The 23,687-nt window shown below is 42.6% G+C and overlaps 1 protein-coding gene across 4 annotated transcripts; it reads left to right on the forward strand.

Annotated features, from left to right (window-relative positions):
- Positions 1 to 320: 320 nt before the first annotated feature.
- Positions 321 to 23,687, forward strand: LOC306922583 (interleukin enhancer-binding factor 3-like). 4 transcript variants are annotated; one of them, XR_013789945.1, is made up of 22 exons: positions 321 to 459; positions 4,318 to 4,472; positions 5,410 to 5,506; positions 6,484 to 6,671; positions 7,502 to 7,676; positions 7,870 to 8,017; positions 9,309 to 9,400; positions 12,479 to 12,574; positions 13,593 to 13,704; positions 13,810 to 13,907; positions 13,998 to 14,097; positions 14,576 to 14,722; positions 14,862 to 15,052; positions 15,707 to 15,820; positions 16,455 to 16,586; positions 17,212 to 17,376; positions 18,973 to 19,132; positions 19,371 to 19,412; positions 20,282 to 20,472; positions 20,923 to 21,250; positions 22,048 to 22,747; positions 22,817 to 23,687. XR_013789945.1 is itself a non-coding variant. In XM_079500286.1 (21 exons), exons 2-21 carry the CDS (start codon positions 4,351 to 4,353, stop codon positions 22,242 to 22,244), a joined length of 2,895 nt encoding a protein of 964 aa, XP_079356412.1. In that variant the 5' UTR covers positions 321 to 459; positions 4,318 to 4,350; the 3' UTR covers positions 22,245 to 23,687. The 4 variants fall into 4 exon arrangements, 3 of the variants coding, with proteins under 3 accessions (XP_079356412.1, XP_079356413.1, XP_079356414.1); XM_079500286.1 differs by having other exon boundaries at positions 22,048 to 23,687; XM_079500287.1 differs by having other exon boundaries at positions 20,926 to 21,250; positions 22,048 to 23,687.

Here is a 23,687-nt window from a genome sequence, read left to right on the forward strand (position 1 = left end):
ATGCCCAAATAGACACTAATTAGCCTGCCTGACCCAATTTGAAAAGATATGCCAGGGACCCCCCAATCCATATTAAGAGAAGATTTGTACGGCTCTAGCAGTGATTCTCAACCCATTATAATTTCAAGGACCCCCAGTTTGACATGCATTAGGCTACGGACCCCATAATTGAATGGCATTCCTATGTCTGGGACCAATTTATATTGTAAAATCAATGTTGAGTTACAAACCCATAAGGGTCCATTTGGTTCCAAACTACAATTTAGTTGGGGAACCCCTGGAACTCCCTCAAGGACCCCAGGGAACCACTGTCCTAGACCCGCGTCTGTCTCTCACCGTCTCACGATACATGGCAACGCCGTGTATTACGTCGTCTTTGTGCGACGGCGGGCGCACAGTAATGGCTAGCTTAGCTAAATTAGCTTAAGCGAGAGCTTCCAATTACAGGATCAGTGAAAGGTAGGGCTTTGTGTATTTGTTTACATGTAGGTATGGTGTGTATAATATGCATATGTGAGGTGTTTTCAGTGTGCATCCAATGTACCATGCATATAATACAGTGTGATATACGTGGTCGTGTGTTTTCCTGCACACATTTAACCTATCACTGTCTGTGACTTTAGCTAGCCCGCTAAGCTAGCTACCCTGCTAGGCTAGCTGCTAGCCAGTCCCACTAGCATCTAAATAAATAAAATGTGTAGAACTATAGCCAGAATATCACATGGCTTTCCCCGTGGAGAGTGTTAATGTGTTCCGCGACTAGGACAACGTCAGTAGAAATATGTACATTATTACATATATACTGTGTTTTTTTACATGGATTATAATAACGCCCAGCAGCGGCCCTTTATCGAAAGTAGTGTCCCGGTGTCCTGTGTTAGTTAGTTAGTGCGAACTGAACTGGCGATCCGTTTCGTAAACACGAAAAATAACCAGAAAGACGTTGTGTTTAGCAGCTCCTAAAATACTTAATGATTGAATACTAATAACAGTTTGCAAAACCCAATAAAGCACCAATAAAATTCACTGAAACTACCAAACCACACTTTTTTTTTTACGATAACATGGAGGTTTGTTTTGGTTTTGGCACGCGTGTTGTTGTTGTTGTTACGGACCTGTTGGTCACGTAGACGCTCTAGCCTAAAATTTAGACTCGTAGATGTATTAATCGATTCTGACATTTTTGTCAGAATCGATAAATAGTAAATACATATACGAGAGTCTAAGGCCCTTTCCCAATTCCTTTTTTAACCCTACCCCTCAGCCCTTGCCCCTTCCCCTTGTCCCTTCATAATGAGTGTCAAGGGGTAGGGGGATAAATCATCACCCTAGGAATTGGAACGTCCCTAAATATTGAACGTCCCTTGTAGATATGATATACAACCTGTTCTCAGAAAATAGCTGATCTGCAAGCTCACTACAGGCCAGTGGTCCCCAAACCTTTTCATGTCAAGGACCCCCAAATTGACACGAATTAGCCCACAGACCCCCATTTGAAGAGATATGCCAGGGACCCCATATATTTTTACGAATCTAGCAGTGTCACGGACCACCAGTGTGACATGCATTAGTCCATGGACCCCCATTTGATGGCATTTCTGTCTCTGGGATCCCCAATTTATATTGTAAAATCAACGTTAATTAACTCTGAGTGTACAAATTGACCCTTATGGGTCCATTTGGTTCCAAACTATCATTTAGCTGGGGACCCCCTGGAAGTCTCTCAAGGTCCCCTGGGGGTCCCCATAACCCATTTTGGAAACCACTGCTATAAGCTGTATATCAGCTATTTTGGGAGAAGAGATGGAACGTAAATATAACATGGCTGTGGTTATGATGAAATAAATATATTGTAATTTTGTCTCATCTTGGTAGCCCACCAGAATGTAATTCAGCTAGATAGGCCTATAGCTCATTCTGACACCTGCTCAACAGTTGTACCTGATTCATTGATTATTGTATTAACAGTTTGTATAGAATGGGTAGTTATATATCATATAGCCTACAGGGTTAGAAAAAGGAAAAACAATTTACAGTATAGAAAGAAGGGGCTGTGGTCACTGTGTTCATTGTTTTTAATATCATTAAGAACAGAGTCATTTTCTATCATGGAAGTCGTGGTATGCTAATAATAATAATATGAATGATAATGTAATGTTTCAAATTCAACAACATTTAGGACAATCGTGATTCATCTCCATCCAATGTACAGGCTGTACAGCAGCTTGCAGTCTGTTCCATAGCTGGTTTGCCTGGGGGGGAAAAACAACACCATTGCTAATTAGTTATGTAACTTTTGCAACTTGTGGGGATTAGCATAACATTGGTCATGATAAAACCATACCAGCTATCACTGCAGCGAGTAGCCAACGTTATGCAGCAACAGCGTTATGTAGGTACAGTAGGCTATTTCACGGCTTTTAAGAGCTCCAAAACTGCAGAATGTTGACATATCGTGGTCTGGGGGGTCGGACTGATGCCTGCTAGTTAAGCTAGTAGTTTGCATCCGAGTTGTTCCACCGGGGCACCGGCGGTAAATAAAAAATAATAAAGCGCCGATGCGAAATTAATGGGTAACGTTACCGTAACGTTGTATGAATGCAACGCCGTAGCATATCGTTAGTTCAAGTGAGGTAACGTTAACCTTTGCTAGAGATTGCGATATTTTTGGCGATGCAGATTGTTAACACATTCAAATAATATTGGTTAATATCATATTCTTCCATAAGTTCCATAATAAAGGACTGAAAAGGCGTCTTACCTCGTCCGCCTTCCGCCCTCTGTGATGTCCCTCCGTTTGAAGGGGATCCTAACCCTCGCCCTCGGCCCTAACCCTCGCTCCAAAGAGAATTGAGAAAACCCTTCCTCCTCACGTGAACGCACATCAGCAAGGGGAAGGGCTAAGGGCCATGGAGAAGGGGGCAATTGGGAAAGGGCCTAAATGTTAGGCTAGAGCCGCTCAATCTCAAAGAGCACTTAACGCCGGGTGGCTGGCTGGCTGCAATTCGAAACTGGCCCCAGTTAAAATTTTGATTGATTGATTGAAGAATTTATTAATTCGTTTTGGAGAGTACATTTCAAGCACAACTCAATACAAGACTGTTAACTGTGTGTGGACGACACCATAAAGCATTACACTTGTTTACAATACGGTCCACCATGTTCAATTCATCATAACATTTAGAGACGTACAAATATACACTACTATATAGCCAAAAACAGGAAATCATCATAGAGGGGGTAAATAGGAAAATAACATATACAGTGAGGGGGGAAAAAAGGGGGTGGGTGGGGGATTCAGATTTTACAGGGGCCAGTTTCGAATTGCAGCCGTCCATAGGTGCCCTTAGAGAGCAGCTTTGAAGAAGTCAAGGGATTCTCATGTCTTCATGACTGTTGGTAGGGCGTTCCACATTTTGGTGGCATAGGAGCGAAATTAATTTAGTCCCTTGTTTGTGCCGGATCTGGGTTGCACATGGTTTGTTGAACTCCCTTTGGTGTTGTGGGTGTAGACGACTTCGACATTAAGGAAGTATTTAGACAGGTACATGGGTACTTACTTGGTGGTGTATCGAATCTTGTGGACCAGTCCCATTGCAAGATGAAAAGCCCCCCCCCCCCGTTACCAGTCGATTAAAGAAGAGCCAGGCCCGACAGTAAATTAAATTCAGATGAATTGAATATGATGGAACCCAATGGAGACGAGCCTCAGCCTGGTGAATTCTTGGGTTTTAAATCCTCTCAGGCTTAGCAGACCTTGTATTGAACTGTGTCCTTTTCTGCAAACTGTCAAAGTATTTGCGCTTAGTGCTCTTCACCCTGTAGTTGACCATGGGTGTCATTATAGGCAAAGATTTTCAATAAAACCACACATTTTATTTTTGTCCTGATGAAGGTCTAATCGACCGAAACGTCGATCTAATAAAGAGCAAAATTTTGGCAAGTGTCTGACAGTGTGGACCTTTTCTTCTGTTTTTCAAAGATACCCTTTTTAATTTTTAACCCTCCCAGAAAGAAAATAAAAGCAGATCTATTTACATTGGCTATTTTAGGGGGGGGAGCTTAACCCATTTTGAGCGAGAACCCCTTTTGGTGTTACATATTATGTTATAATTTAGCTATTGAAATAGCAGATCTACAAGCTCATAGCGCGGCACGGTGCCGCGCAATGAACTTGTAGGTCTGCTATTTTTGAAAAATCGTTAAAATGTGCCTCAAATCTTTCAGAAAATTGTCATGATTTAGAAGACATTTATTTTAATTTCGACATCAGGCCTGAATGGGTTGTAATACTGTGTGATCATGATTTGTTTCCAGTGTGGAGTTTCCAGTGCAGAGATTGTAAGAGTCATGGATCCAGAGAGAGGACCACCGATGCATATTTGGGATGAGCGACAAGCCTACGAGGAGCTCTTGTACTGGGACAGCCTTATACAAGACGGACACCGCCTCCTTCCACACGACTTTGACAGGTACACCATAACGAATGTTTACTAATGCAACCAATCAGCATTCACACTGCCGACAACTACTATGTACTAATCCATTCTATATGTCCAAATAACCCAAATTCCCAACTAGTTCCCATGAGATTATTGTGTCACAACATAATACCAAAAACAGCCAACGGCTGTTACGCACTAGTGAAGGAATTCATTGTACAGTAGTTGGAGCTACTGTCATTAAAGGGGCATTCCACTCATTTTCAACATTTTACTATGTCATTAATTAATTAACCTTAGAGCTGTTGTGTGGAAATAATAAAAAAGTCCCCCCATTCTGTGTTTCCTAGAACTGTGAGTATCAAAAAAACCATTAACATGGTGAAACACAGCTTGATGACATCATCAAGATGTGTTTCACCATGTTAATGTTTTTTTTTCTCCAGATCTCCAGTTCTAGGAAACACAGAATGGGGGGACTTTTTTTAAATTATTTCCACACAACGGCTCTAAGGTATAAAATGAGTGGAATGCCCCTTTAATTTATCACCAATTGCGCCTTTTGAGTGACGCCTATTTCCGTATGTGCCTCACCGCCGATGACGCCGTATCATGCCTTTTGTACGGTGATCAACTGTGTCCTGTATGCACCCATAACACTCTGGTAGCGGCCCGTTGAGAAAAACAAATGGAAATTCCGGTGGCTTATGCTCTCTATGGCAACGCAGTTTTTAGAACGCCGATATCTCGGATTCTTCTTTTTGGGTCAAAACAAGCTTGATTTGCGCCTCATTTCTCCAAATGATATGATCCTTTTGGGTGGATTAAAATGACAACCGCGGGGCGTGTTACATCGCAGATGTTTACTTCCTGGACTTGCGGTTTCCGGCCAAATCGTCTTTCAAACTAAAGGTGTCCTCCGGCGGTCAATGAGTTAACTGTTCTCAATTCGTAATTCTTCTTTTAGATATGAGGATCTACGTTACTGGTACGACTGTCTATGCTATGAGGAGGAGCTGAGGAATTACCACGACTACATGGCTGCAGTTGAACAGGAGGAACAGGTTTGTACTTTAGTTGCGTCTCCCTTTAATGAATTGCTGCTGTTTTGGGTTGTTCCGTTGCTTTGTTTTCCTCATTTCCACCTCCCGAGACAGTTGAAGCCCTTCACATGTTCTGCTTTCCAGTTAGACACACTTCTCTGTTCTTTTTATACTTTGTTTGAGACGTATTATTTTAATCCCACTGGGGACATACGCAGTAAAAGTTGCATTGTGGGGGCAAAATTCAGCTGCCTGAGTTATTTGTATGATGAGCAGGTGCTAAGAAAAGCATCATGTATTAGAGCAGACAGCTCTCACCCCCTATACCGGGAATATGAATTCCTGCCATCCGGCCAATGGTTAAAGACCCCTGTTACAAAAACAAACGGGTACAAATTTTCATTCATACCTACCTCCATCCGAGCCATCAACAAGGGAAGCAGGAGGAGGTAGATGTAGTTACACTCTGTGCACTTTAGCCCTGGTTGCACTTTATATTTAATGTAGCATTTGTATCTTGTGATAATGTATACGTATGTCTGTTGTCATGTATGTTGTACTGTTTGTAATGTCTTTGAGAGCTTTTATTATCTACTGTAAAACGACTGTAAACCTTGATACTGTCTGAAAGAATACAAATTTGACAAATTCCACCTCGTTTCAAATTGCATTTATAGGCCACTGCCATTGTTTGACTTAACCCATTTTTGGGCGGGAACCCCTTTGGGGTTTGCATTATGTTATGCTTTAGCTATTGAAAAATAGCAGATCTACAAGCTCATAGCGCGGCACCGAGTCCCGCGCTACGAGCTTGTAGGTCTGCTATTTTTGAAAAATGGTGAAAATGTGGTGCAGATCTTTGAATATATATTCTTTCAGAGCGAACGCTTTTAACTCATGTCTATTAAACAACCATCACCTCAATTTCTTTTAAATTCTTTTAATTTTACATCCTCATCATTACTTACACACCACCTACCTTCTGTCTCCCTTTTAAGGTCCCCCGTGCGCCCCTGCGACCATACGACCGCCACTTGATGTCCAAACATTCACTGGTGTACCCTACCCCGGACGAGCTGGAGGCAGTGCAGACGATCATCTCCCATGTGGAATGTGCCCTCAAGACCATCTCTGACATGCTCGATGAAGAAGCCTCTGCGAAAGAAACCCCGGAGGCAACAGAAAGGTGAGATGTTCGATGTCCGAGGCGCTCAATTTGGACAGACGGAGATGGCGGCATCTGGCCACACGGCCTGCTTGCAAACCACTTCACAAATGTCAAAGGAGAGAAGTTTTTATTATTTAACCCATTTTGGACGGATGTTGATTTAAAAAAAAGTCTTCTAAATCCTGTTTCTATATCAGTTGTTCTCAACCTTTTTCTTGTCAAGGAGCCCCAGAATTATATGTAATTGGCCGCCGACCCGACGCCCTCTGAAAATATGTTGTTCCAGGGACCCCTCAGAAGCAAAGATTTGAGTTAAAAACGTTGAAAGAATATATATTCAATGATGATTTCGCGATTATTCAAAAATACTCGGTGCCGCGCTATGAGCTTGTAGATCTGCTATTTCTCAATAGCTAAAGTATAACATGCTTAAAACACCAAAAGGGGTTCCCACCCAGAATGGGTTAATATGTTAGACAGAAAAGTGGAAAAACAGGTTGAATCAAATTAAACAAAAGGCAGCCTCCACACACAAATGCCTGGCTCTTCTCCTGTTCAGTGACTTTTTGTCTTGCGTCTCCGTCTTCTTCAATTGGTTCTTGTCAAAGCCAGAGATCTCCTTCAGGTCTGGTTTCTCATCAGCCATAGAAAAGAAAGGTTAATGCAAGGTTTCGGTCATATATGACCAAAAGCTTGCCAAAAACAAATAAAGAAATTGCACATATTTGGAGTGTGCGGAGACCTAGAATTCCAGAATCAACTGAAAACCAACTGTACAGCACATCTATTCTGTACATTTTAGTGGGGTGGTTCTTTATGAAGCTAAATCATTTTCCTTCCATTTGTAGTGCTGAGTCAACACTGCCAGTCGGAGTCCTTCGTGGGGTGATGAGAGTGGGCCTGGTGGCCAAGGGCTTGCTGCTGAAGGGGGACACGGACCTGGAGCTGGTGCTCCTATGTGCCTGCAAGCCTACCGTTGCTCTTCTCAAACGAGTGGCTGAAATGCTAACTGCACAGATACCGGTATGTTGTGGTATTGTTCTCTCTCTCTCTCTCTCTCTCTCTGGCATTAATATCTGCCAAGTCTTGTCTCTTGTTACTCCTCGAACAATAGATGCCTAGATATGGCTAAGTATTTAGAGATGGAAAAAAAAAAAACCCCAACATCCACAGTAACCATCCTAACTCGTTTTCTTTGATGTATTTCCTGAAACAGGTGGTTACGGAGGACAAATATGAAATAATCGAGAAGCCGGAGGACGCAGCCATCGTCGTCACGAGCACCAAAGAGAAAGTCCTGAGGCTCACCATCCACCTGACTTCCCCTCTGGTCCGAAAGCTGGTTGAGGCTAAAGAAGGAGAAGGTACGCAGCTCGGCCCCGGTCTCCAACCAACCACCGGTTACCACCAGCCTACCCTGCCAGGCTGAGCAGGCTGTGTTGCAGATCTACTTAATCATGTGTGTTCTCCTCCTAAAGCAGGCCCTCATGTGCTACGCCACAGATATGCACATGTGCTCTGTGAGCCGCGCAAACTTCAATTCTGTGATCCGGTGAACAACCAAATGATTGATTCTTCACTCACTCCAGAGTTCTTGGCGTCGTGTTTTTTAACAAGATGGCGGTAACTAGCGCACAATGCTTCTGTGGTCGTTAATGCTTTGTATAAATGTATTTGTTGATAATGGCAGAAGCATAGCGAGACTTTCCTTGTTCCTGATATATTGTACTATTCAGGTATAAAGTGAAGGCGTTGAAGAGTTCCAAGTTAAAGCGCGCAGTGCATGTGTTTTATGCAGAAGTTGTACGTATTGCTTTAACTGCAGCAAAACTGATCCGTTAAGAAGGATGTTCTGTTTGGTTCTCCCAAGTTAAAATCGAATCAAAAATGAACCACAGGGTCTAACTAAGTCAGTGTCTGTCTGTCTTGTCTGTCTGTCCGTCTGTATGACTGTTGGTGACATTGTATGCACTGGTTTGAGCATCAGAAGTTGGAGTAAGCTCTCTCTTGTATCAGGAAGAAGATGATCAAGCCAGTTAAGCTATTTCAAAGTTTCAAGAGGCCAAGTCTAAGCCTTTGCTTGGGTCGTAGCCAGATGTATGTCAGGGAAAAAAATATCAGTTTTGCTGCAGTGTGGAGCAGACTTCTATATTCTTCAAATGCTAATTTACAAATGATTGTTATTCCAAATCATTATTTCTTTTTCCCCATCACTAAGCCTTCTCGTGTGTTAAGTTTTTTAGGGACGCTGGACCTTTGACCAACTGGACACACTGTCTCAGAAGCGGGCCAAACAGCAAAACCCAAGCCTAGCGGTCGAGGGAAGGGGAGGTTATCGTAGCACACAAAGAGCATAGTAGCATCAGGGATAACGACACCACACTTAAACCATATCATTTAAATAAATGAACCTCCTTAAATGTAAACACTCACCTTCTCAAACAGTAAAACAGTATCTTGAGTCTTATGAAAGACTTGCAGGCAGGCACATTTGGGGGGCCATGGGATAATTCCTATCGGGACTCCCCCCGCCCTCTCCCCTTTCCTTGCCGTTGTTGGTGCCTTGGGTAACGCTGCTACTCCCTCAGCTGCCAGACAGAACCAACCCCCTTGGTCAAACTGTACCTTGTCTTCTTACCTTCACCTCGTCAATAGAAACGCAAACAGACAACGATCCGCCGGATGTTCTGGACAGGCAGAATTGCCTAACTGCCTTGGCGTCTCTCCGCCACGCCAAGTGGTTCCAGGTTTGCACCCCGTCCTTACTTGCATATAAGGTTGAGTCCTCCAATGATCTCAGTTTTTTTTTTTTTTTAGGGATGCACCGATATGGAATTTCTGGTCCGATAACCGATAATGATCTGCTTTGTTGTGGCAAACGGTGATAACGGATCATTTCACCTTTTTTTTTTTTGCATTTTAAAACAAATTCACACTGTAATCCAGAGTTTGTGTAATGAGGGTAATGAAAGTCCTTCTGAAGATAATCATCATACTTTTTTTCATAGCTATGAAATGAGATTTAAAAAGAAAAGGTCCCCCTAAGGTGCCATATTATCGGATAGTGGATTGGTTGAAATTCCACTTTCGGAACGATAATTCAATTTCCCCATTTATCTTAGGATAATATATGGACCTCCGATAATTCGTGCACCCCTAAATTTTCCTTGCATTTACGCACAAACTCTGCCCTCTCAACTATTGCTCATCTATTCCGTCCTTACAATTTCCAAATGCCAGTTGTTCTGCTCATCCATACCACTGTTTTGTATCAATTTCGTTCAGACAAATCATTGGTGTGGACAGCAGCACGTAGTTAATGGGATAGTGTAGTAGTATCCCAGAGTCTCCGGCTGTCAGTGAATGCAATATTCCTGATAACTGCCCTAGTCTGAATAGCTCTTAAAATATCCTATATTTCATAATTTGAGTAAAGGGCTGTTCACACCAAGCACTCTAACCATAACGGTATAGTTATAGAAGTCAAGTAGATGACAGAGTTAACACCAGTGTTGGAAAAAGTACTAAAATGTCATTTTTTACTCTAAGTAAAAGTTTCAATACTTACGGTGGCACAGTCGGTAGTGCTGTCGCCTCACAGCTAGAAGGTCCTGGGTTTGATTCCAGCTGGGGATGCTGTGGGCGTGTTCTCTCCTCCACGTCATCAGTGCCCATACCCGAGGCAAGGTTGGCGAAAGGGCCTTTCTGTGTGGAGTTTGCATGTTCTCCCCGTGTCCCCTAGGGTAGGTACCCTCACAAAAAAACATGCAGTAATCCTGGTCTCTAAACTGCCTCCCCCGGGCCAGCCGGGGCGCCTGATGGAGGGGAAAGGAACTGGTTGGAATAACGTGTTCCTTCCACGCGCTACATCGAACCGGGGGAAACTCCCCCCTGTCAGGTGAATAGAAGCGGCTTGGACTCCTCATGCATTGAAGGAAGCATGAGGTCAGTCCGTTGCTCCCCCCAGGTTGGCAGAGGGAGTGTAGAGCCCACGATTACATTAGATAATTGACACTGGGTGAAAAAATGGGTTACAAAATCGTGGGATAAAAACTATATCAAAATTGACTTGAGTAAAAAGTACTCATGTTTCACCAGTTTCCAAATGAATACAATGTATTTATAAACGTCTTTTTGAAAATGGCAGATCTACAAGCTCTCATCGTGACGCATTGTGCAGCTTGTAGCGGCTATTTCCAAATGGCTGAAACGTATATAGGGCTGAAGTGGTTAAAGTACAGTTGGGTGCCACCGATATTGTCCCCATCATTTGACCCATTTAGGCCTGACCTCAAAATGAAAAAAAAAATCCTTCTAAATCCTCCAGTTTTCTGAAATAAATATTTTCACGATTTCTCAAAAATAGCAGACCTACAAGCTCGTAGCGCGCCACTCGGTGGCGCACTATGAGCTTGTAGATCTGCTATTTTTCAATAGCTAAATTATAACATAATGTTTAAAACACCAAAAGGGGTTTTGCGCAGATCACGCAAACCTCAGCAAAAAGAAAAGGACAATATCGATGGCCTCCAACTGTATGTAAAGTATAATATTTGACACTGAGATGTGCTTTGACTCTGAGATGTGCAAATACCCCAAAATTGTACTTTTAAGTACAGTACTTTATGCCGCTGGTTAACACCACGGCTATAAGCAAGACAATGGTGAACAATATATTAGTCATAGTTCTTGGTGTTAATGGCCCTTAATTAACACACTGGTCTCAACTTCTGTTAAACGACCTGTAAACTACTTACACTTAACACCACAATTACATTTTGGTAGTGGTTTAGGTTGTTCTGAACGGGAACAATTTTCTAACTGCCTTGCCATGATATACCTACACATATTGGCAAGATATCTTTAGTAGTAGTAAAAAAGAGAAGAAAAAGAAAAGATGAATCCAGTATTCTCAACTACTCTCCTGATGGGTGGTGCAGTGTTGTTTTCGTCGACTAAAAACGAAGACGAAAAATGTCCGTCGACTACCTTTTTTCACTGACTAAAACGAAATAAAAACGAATCTATGATGACTAAAACGAAGACTAAATATATTGACAATTTCGTCAACAAATAAAAACTAGACTACAATGTTATGGAGGGACTAGAGAACAAGAGCTGAAAATAGCAGATCTACAAGCTCACAATGCGTCGCGAGCTTGTAGATCTGCTATTTTCAGCATGCAACCAAAGTGTAAAATCTGCCATTACAACGACATCAAGGCCTGTCGAGACACATTTTAGTCGAGTAAATCAACTGTAGATTTAGTCGACTAAAATCATATGACATTTAGTCGACTAAAACTGGACTAACACTAGAACATTTTAGGTGACTAAAATGTGACTAAAACTAAATGAATATTATTCAAAAGACTGACTAAAACTAAAATCAAATTTTACTGTCAAAAATGACACTGGCATGGTGACATGGGTCATGTTATGGTATGGGCATGGTACACACACACCAAACATCTACCAAAGTTTAATTGTGCTCTAAGATTCGAGAAGATTAAGTAAGATTATACTCGAAGCCATTCAGGAATATTGTACCACACGGTCCACCATACTTTTTTTGTACTTTTACGTTACACAACACAGTTGGCAGGCTATATACATTACATTTAATCATTTAAGTAAACATATTAGTCAATTACATTTGTGTATTTCAGTGATTGTTAAATCATACAGAGCTGAATAAAACATTGTAGTTTGGGTCCAGCCTTATGACCCCTCAGATGTACAGATCATTCATCGGTACATTTAGGGGACACTTCTGTTAATTCACCACTCCTAACTGAAGGGGCTCCTTCCTGCTTGTCTTCCAGGCCAAACTCAACGACTTGAAGCCTGCTATCGTTGTGATCCGAATCATGAGGGACTTGTGTAACCGTATTCCCACCTGGGCTCCGCTCTCGGGATGGGTAAGCACAAACTGTTGCTCAACTAGTATTGACAATGTGCAGTGAATCTTTTAGTTGTTTGCTAGGTGTATGTACCGCTGCTAGTCTGTTAACCCAGGGGTTCTCAACGTTTTTGGCCGGGGACCCCCGGAAATGCTTTGGCAATGTCTCGGGACCCCCGCCCCGCCCCCCTCCCGACCCCCAATATAAATTGACTGCTACAATAACCTTAATAATAGAGACAATACACCATAAATAAATACTGAAACCAGATATAATCATTAGGGAAGGTGTATGCATGTACTATGTGTACTATATGTAAACTCTTCATTTCCATTTTCCAGCCATTCAGTTGCAAAAAAAAGGGAAAAAAAGATTTTTGAAAATAATTTGGGGACCCCCCCCCAAAATAATTTGGCGACCCCCCGAGGGGTCGCGACCCACGGGTTGAGAACCCCTGTGTTAACCCATTTAGACCTGTGGACGATTCTTTAAAAAATGTCTTCTAAATCCTAAAAGTTTTCTGAAAAACCTATGTTTCTATGTCAGTGACCCCCAGAATTACCTGTATTTGGCCGCAGACCCCCCATCTGAAAATATGTTAATCCGCGAACCCCCCCAGAAGCAAAGATTTGAGTTACAAATGTTCGCTCTGAAAGAATATATATTCAAAGATTTGAGGCACATTTTCACGATTAAAAAAGAAAGAAAATCAGACCTACAAGCTTGCGCTATGAGCTTGTAGATCTGCTATTTTTCAATAGCTAAAGTATAACGATGCTTAAAACACCAAAAGGGGTTCCCGCCCAAAATGGGTTCAGCAGATTTATTTAGTTCCATGCCTATGCAGACACAAAACAGGAACTTATTTTTGTAGTGAATGGATAGTTATAGGTCCTTTTTATTTATGACACGAAGTATGCAACATTAGTTGCCTTTTTTGAGTCTTTTGTCAGACAGTGAGAGGGTACTATTTTCCCGTGCTGAGACCTGGGATGTGTTGTCAACTGTGTTCTTTGCTCTGGTTCCCTGTGAGTAGCCCCTCGATCTACTGGTTGAGAAGGCCGTTGTGACATCCGAACGACCAATGGAAGCGGGCGAAACCTTCCGCAGGGTTTTAGAATGCGTCGCTTCCGGAATGCTCATGGAAGGTAAGCGTTAGTAGCTCGGTTTTCAATCGTCTGTTGTCAATCATAAGATATACTGACATCAGCAGCATTGGTCTAATAATTCATCGTCCCCCTGTGTGCATATAGACGCTGCTGGATTTAAAGATCCATGTGAGAGAGAAAAGACTGACGCCATTGGCCATCTCACTCCGCAGCAACGTGAAGACATCACAGCGAGCGCTCAGGTAAGGGGAGGCTTGCTAAGAGAGGCTAACTCAAGGTCACCACGTTGGGAGCCTAAGAATTGTGCCTAACTTTAATGCGTTTCATTTCAGCATGCCTTGAGGCTATCTGCATTTGGACAGATGTATAAAGTGCTGGGAATGGAATTTGTTCCTCCTAAGTTTCGAGGGCCCAATGCCAAAGCTGGCACAGGTAATTATAATATACGCAGTTCAATGTAATGAGTCCCGGGATGCAGGGATGTTCTTTTAGATGAGTCCCAGGGACATTTTATGAGTCCCACTTCAACAACGTTAGGAGTCATATTTTTCTCCCATTTCATTTTCTATGGTAAAACAGAAGAAGAATAACCATTATAACTAAAGTAAAATAAACTAGAATAAAAAACAGTACAGTAGTGCATTCCGTGGATGCCGAGGTCGTTGTTTTATTGCGTCCCTTAACTATAAACTGCGTTTTGGGATGCAAAATGCACCCTATTTTAATCTCTGTATACTGAAGGTTGGTGGCTGGCTGCATAGCCCGATACAATGCTATAATAATAATAATCCAAACCCATTTGAGCATTTGATTTAAAAAGAAGCTTGCTTTGCTTTCAATGTTAAGGATCTTGAAGCACTTTTATAGTTGTAATAGGATCTGTTCTCACAGCTTGTCTTTTTTTATGCAGCCCAGATCGCACCCTCCGTGCCATTTAGTCAGCCATCTAAGAGAACCTACACTGAGGTGGATGAGGGAGGAGACGACAGCCGACTCAACAGCAAGCAGAGAAAGTTTCTCAAGTTCCAGAAACATCACCGCTTTCAAAGGAAATCAGGTTTGTAGTAGCTATCAAACCCCTTGTCAAATCATCAATTTCATGTTCCCAGTTGACCTGTCTCACACTAGTTTTTTACTACGCTCCCCTCACTCGTTTTCTCAAATTAATGTTAGTGTGTCTCTTGTCTTTCCTTTAGTGTCAGACGACTTGGGTATGAATGCTGTGATGCGTCTGAACCAGTACAAACCCGGTCTGGAGTACAGACTGTTGTCTCAGGCGGGACCTGTCCACGAACCAGTCTTCACTATGGCTGTGGATTTGAATGGGAAGACCTATGAGTCTACAGGGCCTTCTAAGAGAGCTGCCAAACTTAATGTAGCCACCAAGGCAAGTTTATTTCACGCGGTATTCTGCAGAGTTGACTGTGAGACTGTTCCAAATTGCCTACATTGTATGTACATCATGTCATTTTGTTTACCTCTGGGATGTAGTGCCAGCCAGTGCAGCAGAAATTTGCTGAAACGGCAAGAACAGCCCCTCGTGTTACATTGTTGTTGGGTTTTTTTTTTACAGGTTAAAACTGTACTCCAATGGAGTTGTGTTACCACTCCTGCACATTGTGCCACGATATCCGCTCACAAGTTCACAACACTTGGTGATGTGATACCCCATGAACTTGAAAGAAAAAAAATGACATGCCCAAAATGGAGGCTCCAGGTTGAACATGGGTGGTAACCTCTAACCAGTCATCCAGGTTCTCTATACATCTGGCCAGCTCGTTGGTGCTTGTTTGCGCTCCTGCGTCTTTCTTGAGTACATCCCACGTATGTTAATGTGGGACGTCCTCGTGACCGGACGTGAACCAACCCACACGTCCTCGTGTGGGTTGGTTCCCACAGCACCTAATTGTCTTTGGGCAGTGTCCTGCTAGTCTCCTTCTCCTGGCTGCTATTTTCACCATACAGACTCTTGTTGGTAACTGTCCACTCTAGCTGATGTTTCAACCTTCCTTTAATGAGTTTCTCTTCCCGTCTTTGACAGGTCTTGCAGGAACTAGGCTTACCGACTGGGTCAGATTCCAAATCGGAGTCCGGTGACGCGACAGAGGAGGGCCAGGCAGACGCAGCTGGGGCAGGCTCTACTACATCAGACGATGTAATTACCCGCATCACGATTTGTTTTTCTAGGAGCATTCAGTGATTTGAAGAAACCCAGGTCCGCGACGATAAGATGTGCACATGCACGCACTACAGTGGGGGGGGGGGACACGCGACAGACCAACAGCACACACACCAAGGCCCGCCCCCGCTCGATCATGATTGGCCCGAAGTCCCCCCTCTATCCTGATTGGATGAAGGCCTGGCCAAAAACGAAACCTAAGGTTTCTTGACCCCCAGGGGTTAACTGGGGACAGGGAGGAACTCCTTATATGATCAGCACACACAGAAGGGATATTTTAATTAAGTGAAATCACTGAATATACCTTTAACCACTTCAACCCTTTGTTAACTACAGTCTTCCTGACTCTTCCAGGGGTCTATGCTTTGCTAGGCCCCTCTTTTTACCCTCAACAACACCAATGTCTTTGCGGAACATATCTTGATCTGCAAGCTGATGGCGCACCACAATGGCGTGGTGAGCTTGTAGATCAGCTACATCCGTTCATTTGGTTAATCCACATTTGTTCCCCATACAAATAATTTTCCTCCTGCCTTTTTTTTTAGTTTTGTGTTTTACTCAGAGACTAGAAAAACCCAGCAGTGTGAAACCTTCTGTCTGCTTCCTACAGAGTACACAAGGTCCTATCTTGACTAAGCACGGGAAGAACCCTGTGATGGAACTCAATGAGAAACGCCGCAGCCTTAAGTATGAGCTTTCTGCAGAGACGGGTGGCTCCCACGAAAAGTGCTTCATCATGGAGGTGGGTCACTGTCTGGCACGACGCTTGACTTTAGTTTAACTTAAGGCTATACCACACTTTGTTGCAAAACCCCCTATGTCATTTTCTGCAGGCGCATACCGTATACTTTTTTCCTTCTCTTTATTAATTCATGTTAACAGGTACACTGTCATACAGTGTAGATTGAACTTCAAGGACTCTTTTTTTTTCTTTCTCCACATACATTTTTATTTTTTTTACAATCAAATTTAATTTAATAAAAGTAAATTAACATTTGTGAAGTTGAAATTTGTCTTATCTGATATGAACAAAAATAAAAGGCCCAAGTCTTTAGACCTGGGCAATGTTAACAGGCTGTGTTCTGGCTCGGCGCGCAAAGCAACGGAGTACGGACATTAACGCGATTGACTGCAAACAGATAAGTGCAAAAATGATTCGCTTATTAGCTATTTTGGCTAATTTCTCTTCCCGGGGCCGACGTGTGGCTATGCGTGACGCGTGCGACTGTGCGTAACGTATCCGCAACGTGAGCGGTCCTACCCAGTCAACATGAGACAAATTCGCGACACCTTCCCCCATTTTGGGTGGGCGTGGAATGTTGCCAGCCATATAGATAGATATATTCTTTTCCCCCTCAATTTCTCAGGTTGAGGTAGATGGCGTCAAGTTCAAAGGCAGAGGCTCTAATAAGAAAGAGGCAAAGGCATTTGCTGCGTTAGCCGCTCTGGAGAAGCTTTTTCCACACAGCCAGAGTGGACCTTCCAGCTTCAGAGACCCATTTAGGAAGAAGGTCACCACCTACACGGACATGGTAATTGACCCAGCTTTTACCTGTCATCCACGCACAAGCAAAGATGGACCCACATCCATTCAGTCTAGTATCCATTTAGTCCTCCCAGGAATCCGCGATTCCGCGATCGCGGAAATTACAGCTGATTTCAAAGCAAGTCGGCTGAGAAATCAGCGGACTTGCTTTGAAATCAGCTGTAATTTTCGTAGTAATAAAATTCTCGGATGTCGGCGGGATACAGTTGCGACGAGGGCATTTTCGCGGATCTGCCAGCGGCGCGACGGCGGGTGCGGAATGGCAGCAAAACCTGACAAATCATAGTTATTACTACCTAATAAGAATGTGTACATGGTGAGGAGTCTGAGGACACCTCGTAGGACATTTTCTTCACTAGTTGACTGACGGACCGGTCCCTCATTTCAAATGAATCTTAGAATAAATATTACACCCATATTAGGTATGATCTAAAATGCAGTTACTGTGGGCATGGTTTGAATGACAATATAACCTTTGCAACAGAAACAATTATTTTCTAATATTTTTTAATATTCGATTTCGGTGACAATATTAACGTTTCCGATGACTTTTAAAGTTATGATGCTCATTAGCTATAGGCGATTCCTGTTTTCTGGGAAGTGAATTTTGGTGGTCTTCAAAGTAAAAGACCCCTTTTCTACGGCTAGCGGTGAGGGACATTAGACTGAATCGCGGGAGGCAGTCAAAGTGTTAATGTCCGTGGAATAATAACTTGTTAATCAAGCCGCGGAATCAAGGATTGTTCTCTGCAGAATCAGGATTGTTCTCCACGGAAGTGAGACTTGTTCTCTGTGAATCCTGGGGGGACTAAGTAATGCAAGCTGCTGCAGATATTTCCCAACATATGTTTTTCCATGTACTGCACGCACGCACGCTCACACACACACACACACACACACACACACACACACACACACACACAGATTTAAATAGGCTAGTAGTAGTTTATACTTAAGGGACGCAATAAAACAACGACCTCTGCATCCACGAGATGCACTACTGTACTACTGTACTGTTTTTTTATTCTAGTTTATTTTGCTAGCTTTAGTTATAATAATCATTTCTTCTTCTGTTTTCTACATGAATATAACCACATTATAACCATATAAAATGAAATGGGAGTTAAATGCTTCAATTTGTAAAAAATGGCAAAACATGACTCCTAACGTTGTTGAAGTGGTTGAAAATGCCCTTGGGACTCATCTAAAAGACCATCCCTGCATCCAGGGACTCATTACATCGAAAACCTATTTATATCACGGCACACACACACGTCTGCTGCCTGTAGACAGTACTGGAAACGTTCAGCTGTTACAAACATGCAAACATGGACATGCTTTTGTATGTCCAATGTGTTTGGATTTAGTTAATTAGTTTATTAACTAAATTCATTTGAAATTAAATAAAAAAGGTTATTTTTCAGGATTCCAATCAAATATAGCAAAAATTGCCATGACAGTAATATGCAACGTGGCCCCTCTGGAGTGAGTGTGGAAATATAGTGGCCCTCTCCATCGTCAAAGTTGCCCACCCCTGGTCTACTGTAAACCTGGTCTACTGTAAACCTCTTCTGCTCAACAGCACATCCCAGGATTCGGTACCATCCGGGGCATTCCTTCAGACCCTGGGACTGGGACTGGGTCCGGCGGGTCCAACACTTGGACTCCCGGTCGGGGCCGGGGTCGGGGCAGTGGTCGAGGGCGAGGCAAGCCATTTGTCGGATCAAGTAATTATAACAAGAGTAAGAAACTTGACTTGGAACTTATTTCACCCTGGCGTTCCTATTTCGGCACGATTATAAGTGGATTTTCTTTCTTTTTTTTAATGAAAAGATCTACCCAGTTAATTTTTTTAACACATTTTGTAATTTAACTCTCACTGGTTCTGGGCAGAGTTTTGATGTACAAATGAAACTTCAGTGACAGCTTGATGCACATGAGATTTATAATTGGATTTTTGTTATGCTTTGTTTTAAACAGCCGACTACAATTATGGGAGCATGGCTGGCACTGGATCATATCGTAAGTGTCCTTCCCCCATACGTATTACTACGTATGTAACAGAGTGTTAACTCTCTCAGATAGTGGGCATTTAATTCTTCCATGTATTTGAATCTATGGGTATCATTATAATAATAATTATTATTATTAACCTTTCTAAACCATGCCATTTCCACTCGGGAATGATCTTTGCTTGGGAACACCTTTCCCTATTCTAACATTCTGAGAAAATAGCACATCTACTGCTCACCTATTATAACGATGTTTAGTATACTAGCTCAACTAAGTGTAAGGTTACAGTGTTAAAAACAACCAACGTTGGGTAGAGTGCTGTATAACTGACAGACGGAACAGCAAATATGTTGTACATTATACATTGCATTGTCCAACACAGTTCAAGGCTGAGGAGAATTTATAAATATATGTATATTTATAGAACAAAAGAGTACTCCAGGCACATCCAAGAAAAGGAGGCGCAAGTCTAGGCAGCAGGCTTATATATTGTAAAACACCTTCCATAAGGACTCCAGAGAACAGAGATGGACACTATTATGTATTATGTATCTTCAATGATTTACTCCAACCGTCATGCATTCCAGGATTCATACACTTTTATTACTCGCAAAGTAAAATAATTTCAGTTAAACACTTGGTCTGACCTTTTTGGTTAATAAGAAGAGAGCAGAATGCACTTCGATTGAAACATTTAAGACTTATATATAAAAAAAAATCAATTTTAGATTGTTTTGACAGAATATTCCATAGAACCACAGGACCGCAAGAATTTAGAAGAAGACGACTTTTGAGAAAATTCAACAAAACAATTAAATGGATCCCCCACACACACCAGTGACAAAACCTTTTTTTTTCTTCTCCCCAACAACTTTCAGATAAACCTTACGGTAATAATAATAATTCAGCTGTGGCCGCCGCCGCCTCCACACCAACCCAGGCAGAAAGCTTCACAGACGAGTCTGGCACCTCTGGCTATGGCACCTTCTACCCTGAATCCAGTTACTCTGCTCCAGCCCCCCCACCCACGGACACCTCCACCGCCCCAGTGCCCACTAGCTATCAGCAGGTTAGTGTTGACATCGTCCACTAAAACTGACGAAAACTAAGTAAAAACGAAGCTATGATGACTAAATTTTACTAAGACTAAATATATTATATATATCTATATAATATATAGATAGATAGAATACTTTATTGGCAGTTTAACCCATTTTGGGCGGGAACCCCTTTTGGTGTTTTAAACATTGTTATAATTTAGCTATTGAAAAATAGCAGATCTACATGCTACAGCTTGTAGGTCTGCTATTTTGGAAAAATCGTGAAAATATTTATTTCAGAAAACTGGAGGATTTAGAAGATTTTTTTTAAATTTCCAGGTCAGGTCTAAATGGGTTAAGAAAATTACAGAAAATTACATTTTAAAAAACGCCTTCGCTTGTTTCCATTGTGGTCCACATTTAGACAAAACTAAATTAAATTTGTCTAAAGACTAAATAAATAAAAACCCCACCATCAGCAGGTGCCCACTAACTACCAGGCGATGCCGCCACCGATGGACCAGCAAAGCCCATACAGCTATGGCTACGGCGAGGAGAAGAAGAAGCTTCTGACCCAGCAGAACCAGGCGAGCCAGCAGGCTGCGGCTCAGGCTGCGACCCATACCCATACCCAAAACCAAGACTACTCCATGTACAGCACGGCGTACCCCAGCTCCGTGACCGGGGCCAGCACGGCGTACCCCAGCTCGGTGACGGCGGCGAGCACGGCATACCCCAGCCCAGTGCCCCCCCCGGCGAGCACGGCCTACCCCAGCTCAGTGACCGGGAGCCAGATGTACAATTATGGTGAGTGAATAAGGAATCCTTAAACCCATGGAATTCTTCTTCTTTAACCTATTCATAGGCTGAGCGTGGGATCTTCAGCGTGTTTGAGCGGATGATTGCGCTGTGATTGGTCAGTCGCTGTGATTGACAGCCTAAACAACAACCTAAACCTATATCAGTAAAACTACAAGGACCTGTGAGAACGGATGCCATGCGAGCAATTCATAGCGGTAGATGACATATACGTAGATTCCCTGCACAGCTATTATAGTAAAGACCAGAGCCTTAGATATAGACAGTTACGCAAACTGCCTTCACTTCATAGGGCCAGTCCAATGGAGGCTCTCCTACATAGACTTCTATTGAGCATGGGGATAACCAACTGGGACAAGTCCTGGACCGGAAGTAGGCAGAAATGCATTGGACTCAGGCAACAGCCCAGCTTTAATGTAGGGCATTAAGCAACTAGTCGACTAGTTTACTAGTCGACTAGTTGATAAGAAAAAATTTAAAAAATAATAATAATTTTTAATTTTTCCCCGGTTTTGTAGGCCTCACGATGTACACCATGTACACAGTTTTTCAATGTACAAATATTTATTTCCCAAAAAAATATATATATATTTTTTTAATTAATTTTTTTACACAATAGGTAGTTAAACAACTAGTAAACTAGGCAACTAGTCAACTAGTACAAATGACTAGAAGTGAATGCCCTACTTTAATGATCCCTTTATTTTAGATTGTTTTGTAGTAATAGTACAACATAAACTACCCATCCTTCCCTTCTTAACCTAATGTAATTCATCTTTCTACAGGTTCAGGTTGGGATAACCAGACAGGGTGGGGGAATCAACAGCAGCAGCAGCAGCCACAGCAACAACAGCAGCCTCAGCAGCAACAGCAGCAGCAGCAACAACAACAGCAGCAGCAGCAGCAGGCGTATGGCAGCTGGAACCAGGGCTATGTTGGACAGGATCACACTCAGAGTCAGACCACCTACCACGGTTACTAGGCAACATCAACAGCACTCTGGAAGGAAGGCTAGGTCTATCCTTGATGAGGATGCCTTGGGCTTGCAGTGTTCCAAACGCTAAGAAATTTTATATTTTCAATTCGCTTAGAGGAATTGTGTTCCCCTTTTTTTGTTTGCCACTCTCACATCACCATGACACTGGTTATTTTAGTTTTTATGTTAAACTTGCCAGTTAAGCTTTTTATTTCTTTATTTTTTTTTTAAGTAAAAATAAATAAAACAAAAAACAAATAGTGAATGTTACAGAAGCTGTGATATCGGTCCTCTTTCCCACTGGGATTGCCGTAACATTGCTGGACGCAAACAATAGCTGGCAAAGGCAGTGGAGAGTCATTCCCACCATGCCCTCCTTCATGGAGACGTGCGGTACGGTATGGCGACTGTTCCAAAGGCAGTGGAGAGTCATTCCCACCATGCCCTCCTTCATGGAGACGTGCAGTGGAGAGTCATTCCCACCATGCCCTCCTTCATGGAGACGTGCAGTGGAGAGTCTTTCCCACCATGCCCTCCTTCATGGAGACGTGCAGTACGGTATGGCGACTGTTCCCAAGACAGTGGAGAGTCATTCCCACCATGCCCTCCTTCATGGAGACGTGCGGTGGAGAGTCTTTCCCACCATGCCCTCCTTCATGGAGACGTGCGGTACGGTATGGCGACTGTTCCCACGTCAGATGAATGTAACAGCTACAGTACATAATGCTTGTGTCAGAGGTGTCTGAAGCATGTGAGACTTAAGGCGTTTTGGGGATGACGAAATATGAAGGAACACAATAATAGTATTCATCCGCAGGTTTGCACACCAGCCGATTTAACTCGTATGCTCCAGCCTCTATCTCTTGCATGCCCTCTGCTCTCCACGATGAACACGACACATTGAGGTGTTCCTCAAAGATGCAGGAAATACCAACTCTCATTGTAGTCAAATATATCTTAATTACGACTATTTGCAGTTTTGCTCCAGTCAAACACACACACACACACACTGGCTGTGTCTCCCATGCTATCTCCAGTCCAAATGTGCACATCACGACCTGACCAGTGGCTGTTCTCGAAGGACGCCCCAAAATGTAAAATGTCCAGTTGAAGACTGGCTTTTGCATGCCAGTGGGAACCAGGCTTTGGTTCCTATTGGGCTCATCTCTTTTCTTAACTGGCCCCTATTTATCTCCATCCCTTTTCCAGCTGGATGTGAACGTAAGGATCATATCTATCTGGTGGTGTGTTGTTGTGTTCTCTAAACCTCTCTGGTCATGATCGTTGTACTTTATGATATATTTTTCTTGTTTTCTAATCGACTGTACTAGTCCTCAAGTATCGTATATATGTGGTGAACATTTTTATGTTGCGGTTATGAGTTCCCTTTGCTGTAGTTCTAAAATGCTCTAATCTGGTCTTTATAGTAATAAAAATACTTTAATTTTG

This window comes from Electrona antarctica (genome assembly GCF_951216825.1).
Source record: "Electrona antarctica genome assembly, chromosome: 4".
Lineage (NCBI taxonomy): Eukaryota > Metazoa > Chordata > Actinopteri > Myctophiformes > Myctophidae > Electrona > Electrona antarctica.

Coding starts and splice junctions, on each gene's coding strand:
- LOC306922583 (XM_079500286.1), top strand. CDS start 4,351: ATGGATCCAGAGAGAGGACCACCGATGCATATTTGGGATGAGCGACAA. Junction 13,705..13,809: donor TTCCGGAATGCTCATGGAAG/GTAAGCGTTAGT, acceptor GTGTGCATATAG/ACGCTGCTGGATTTAAAGAT. Junction 14,098..14,575: donor CAATGCCAAAGCTGGCACAG/GTAATTATAATA, acceptor TTTTTTATGCAG/CCCAGATCGCACCCTCCGTG.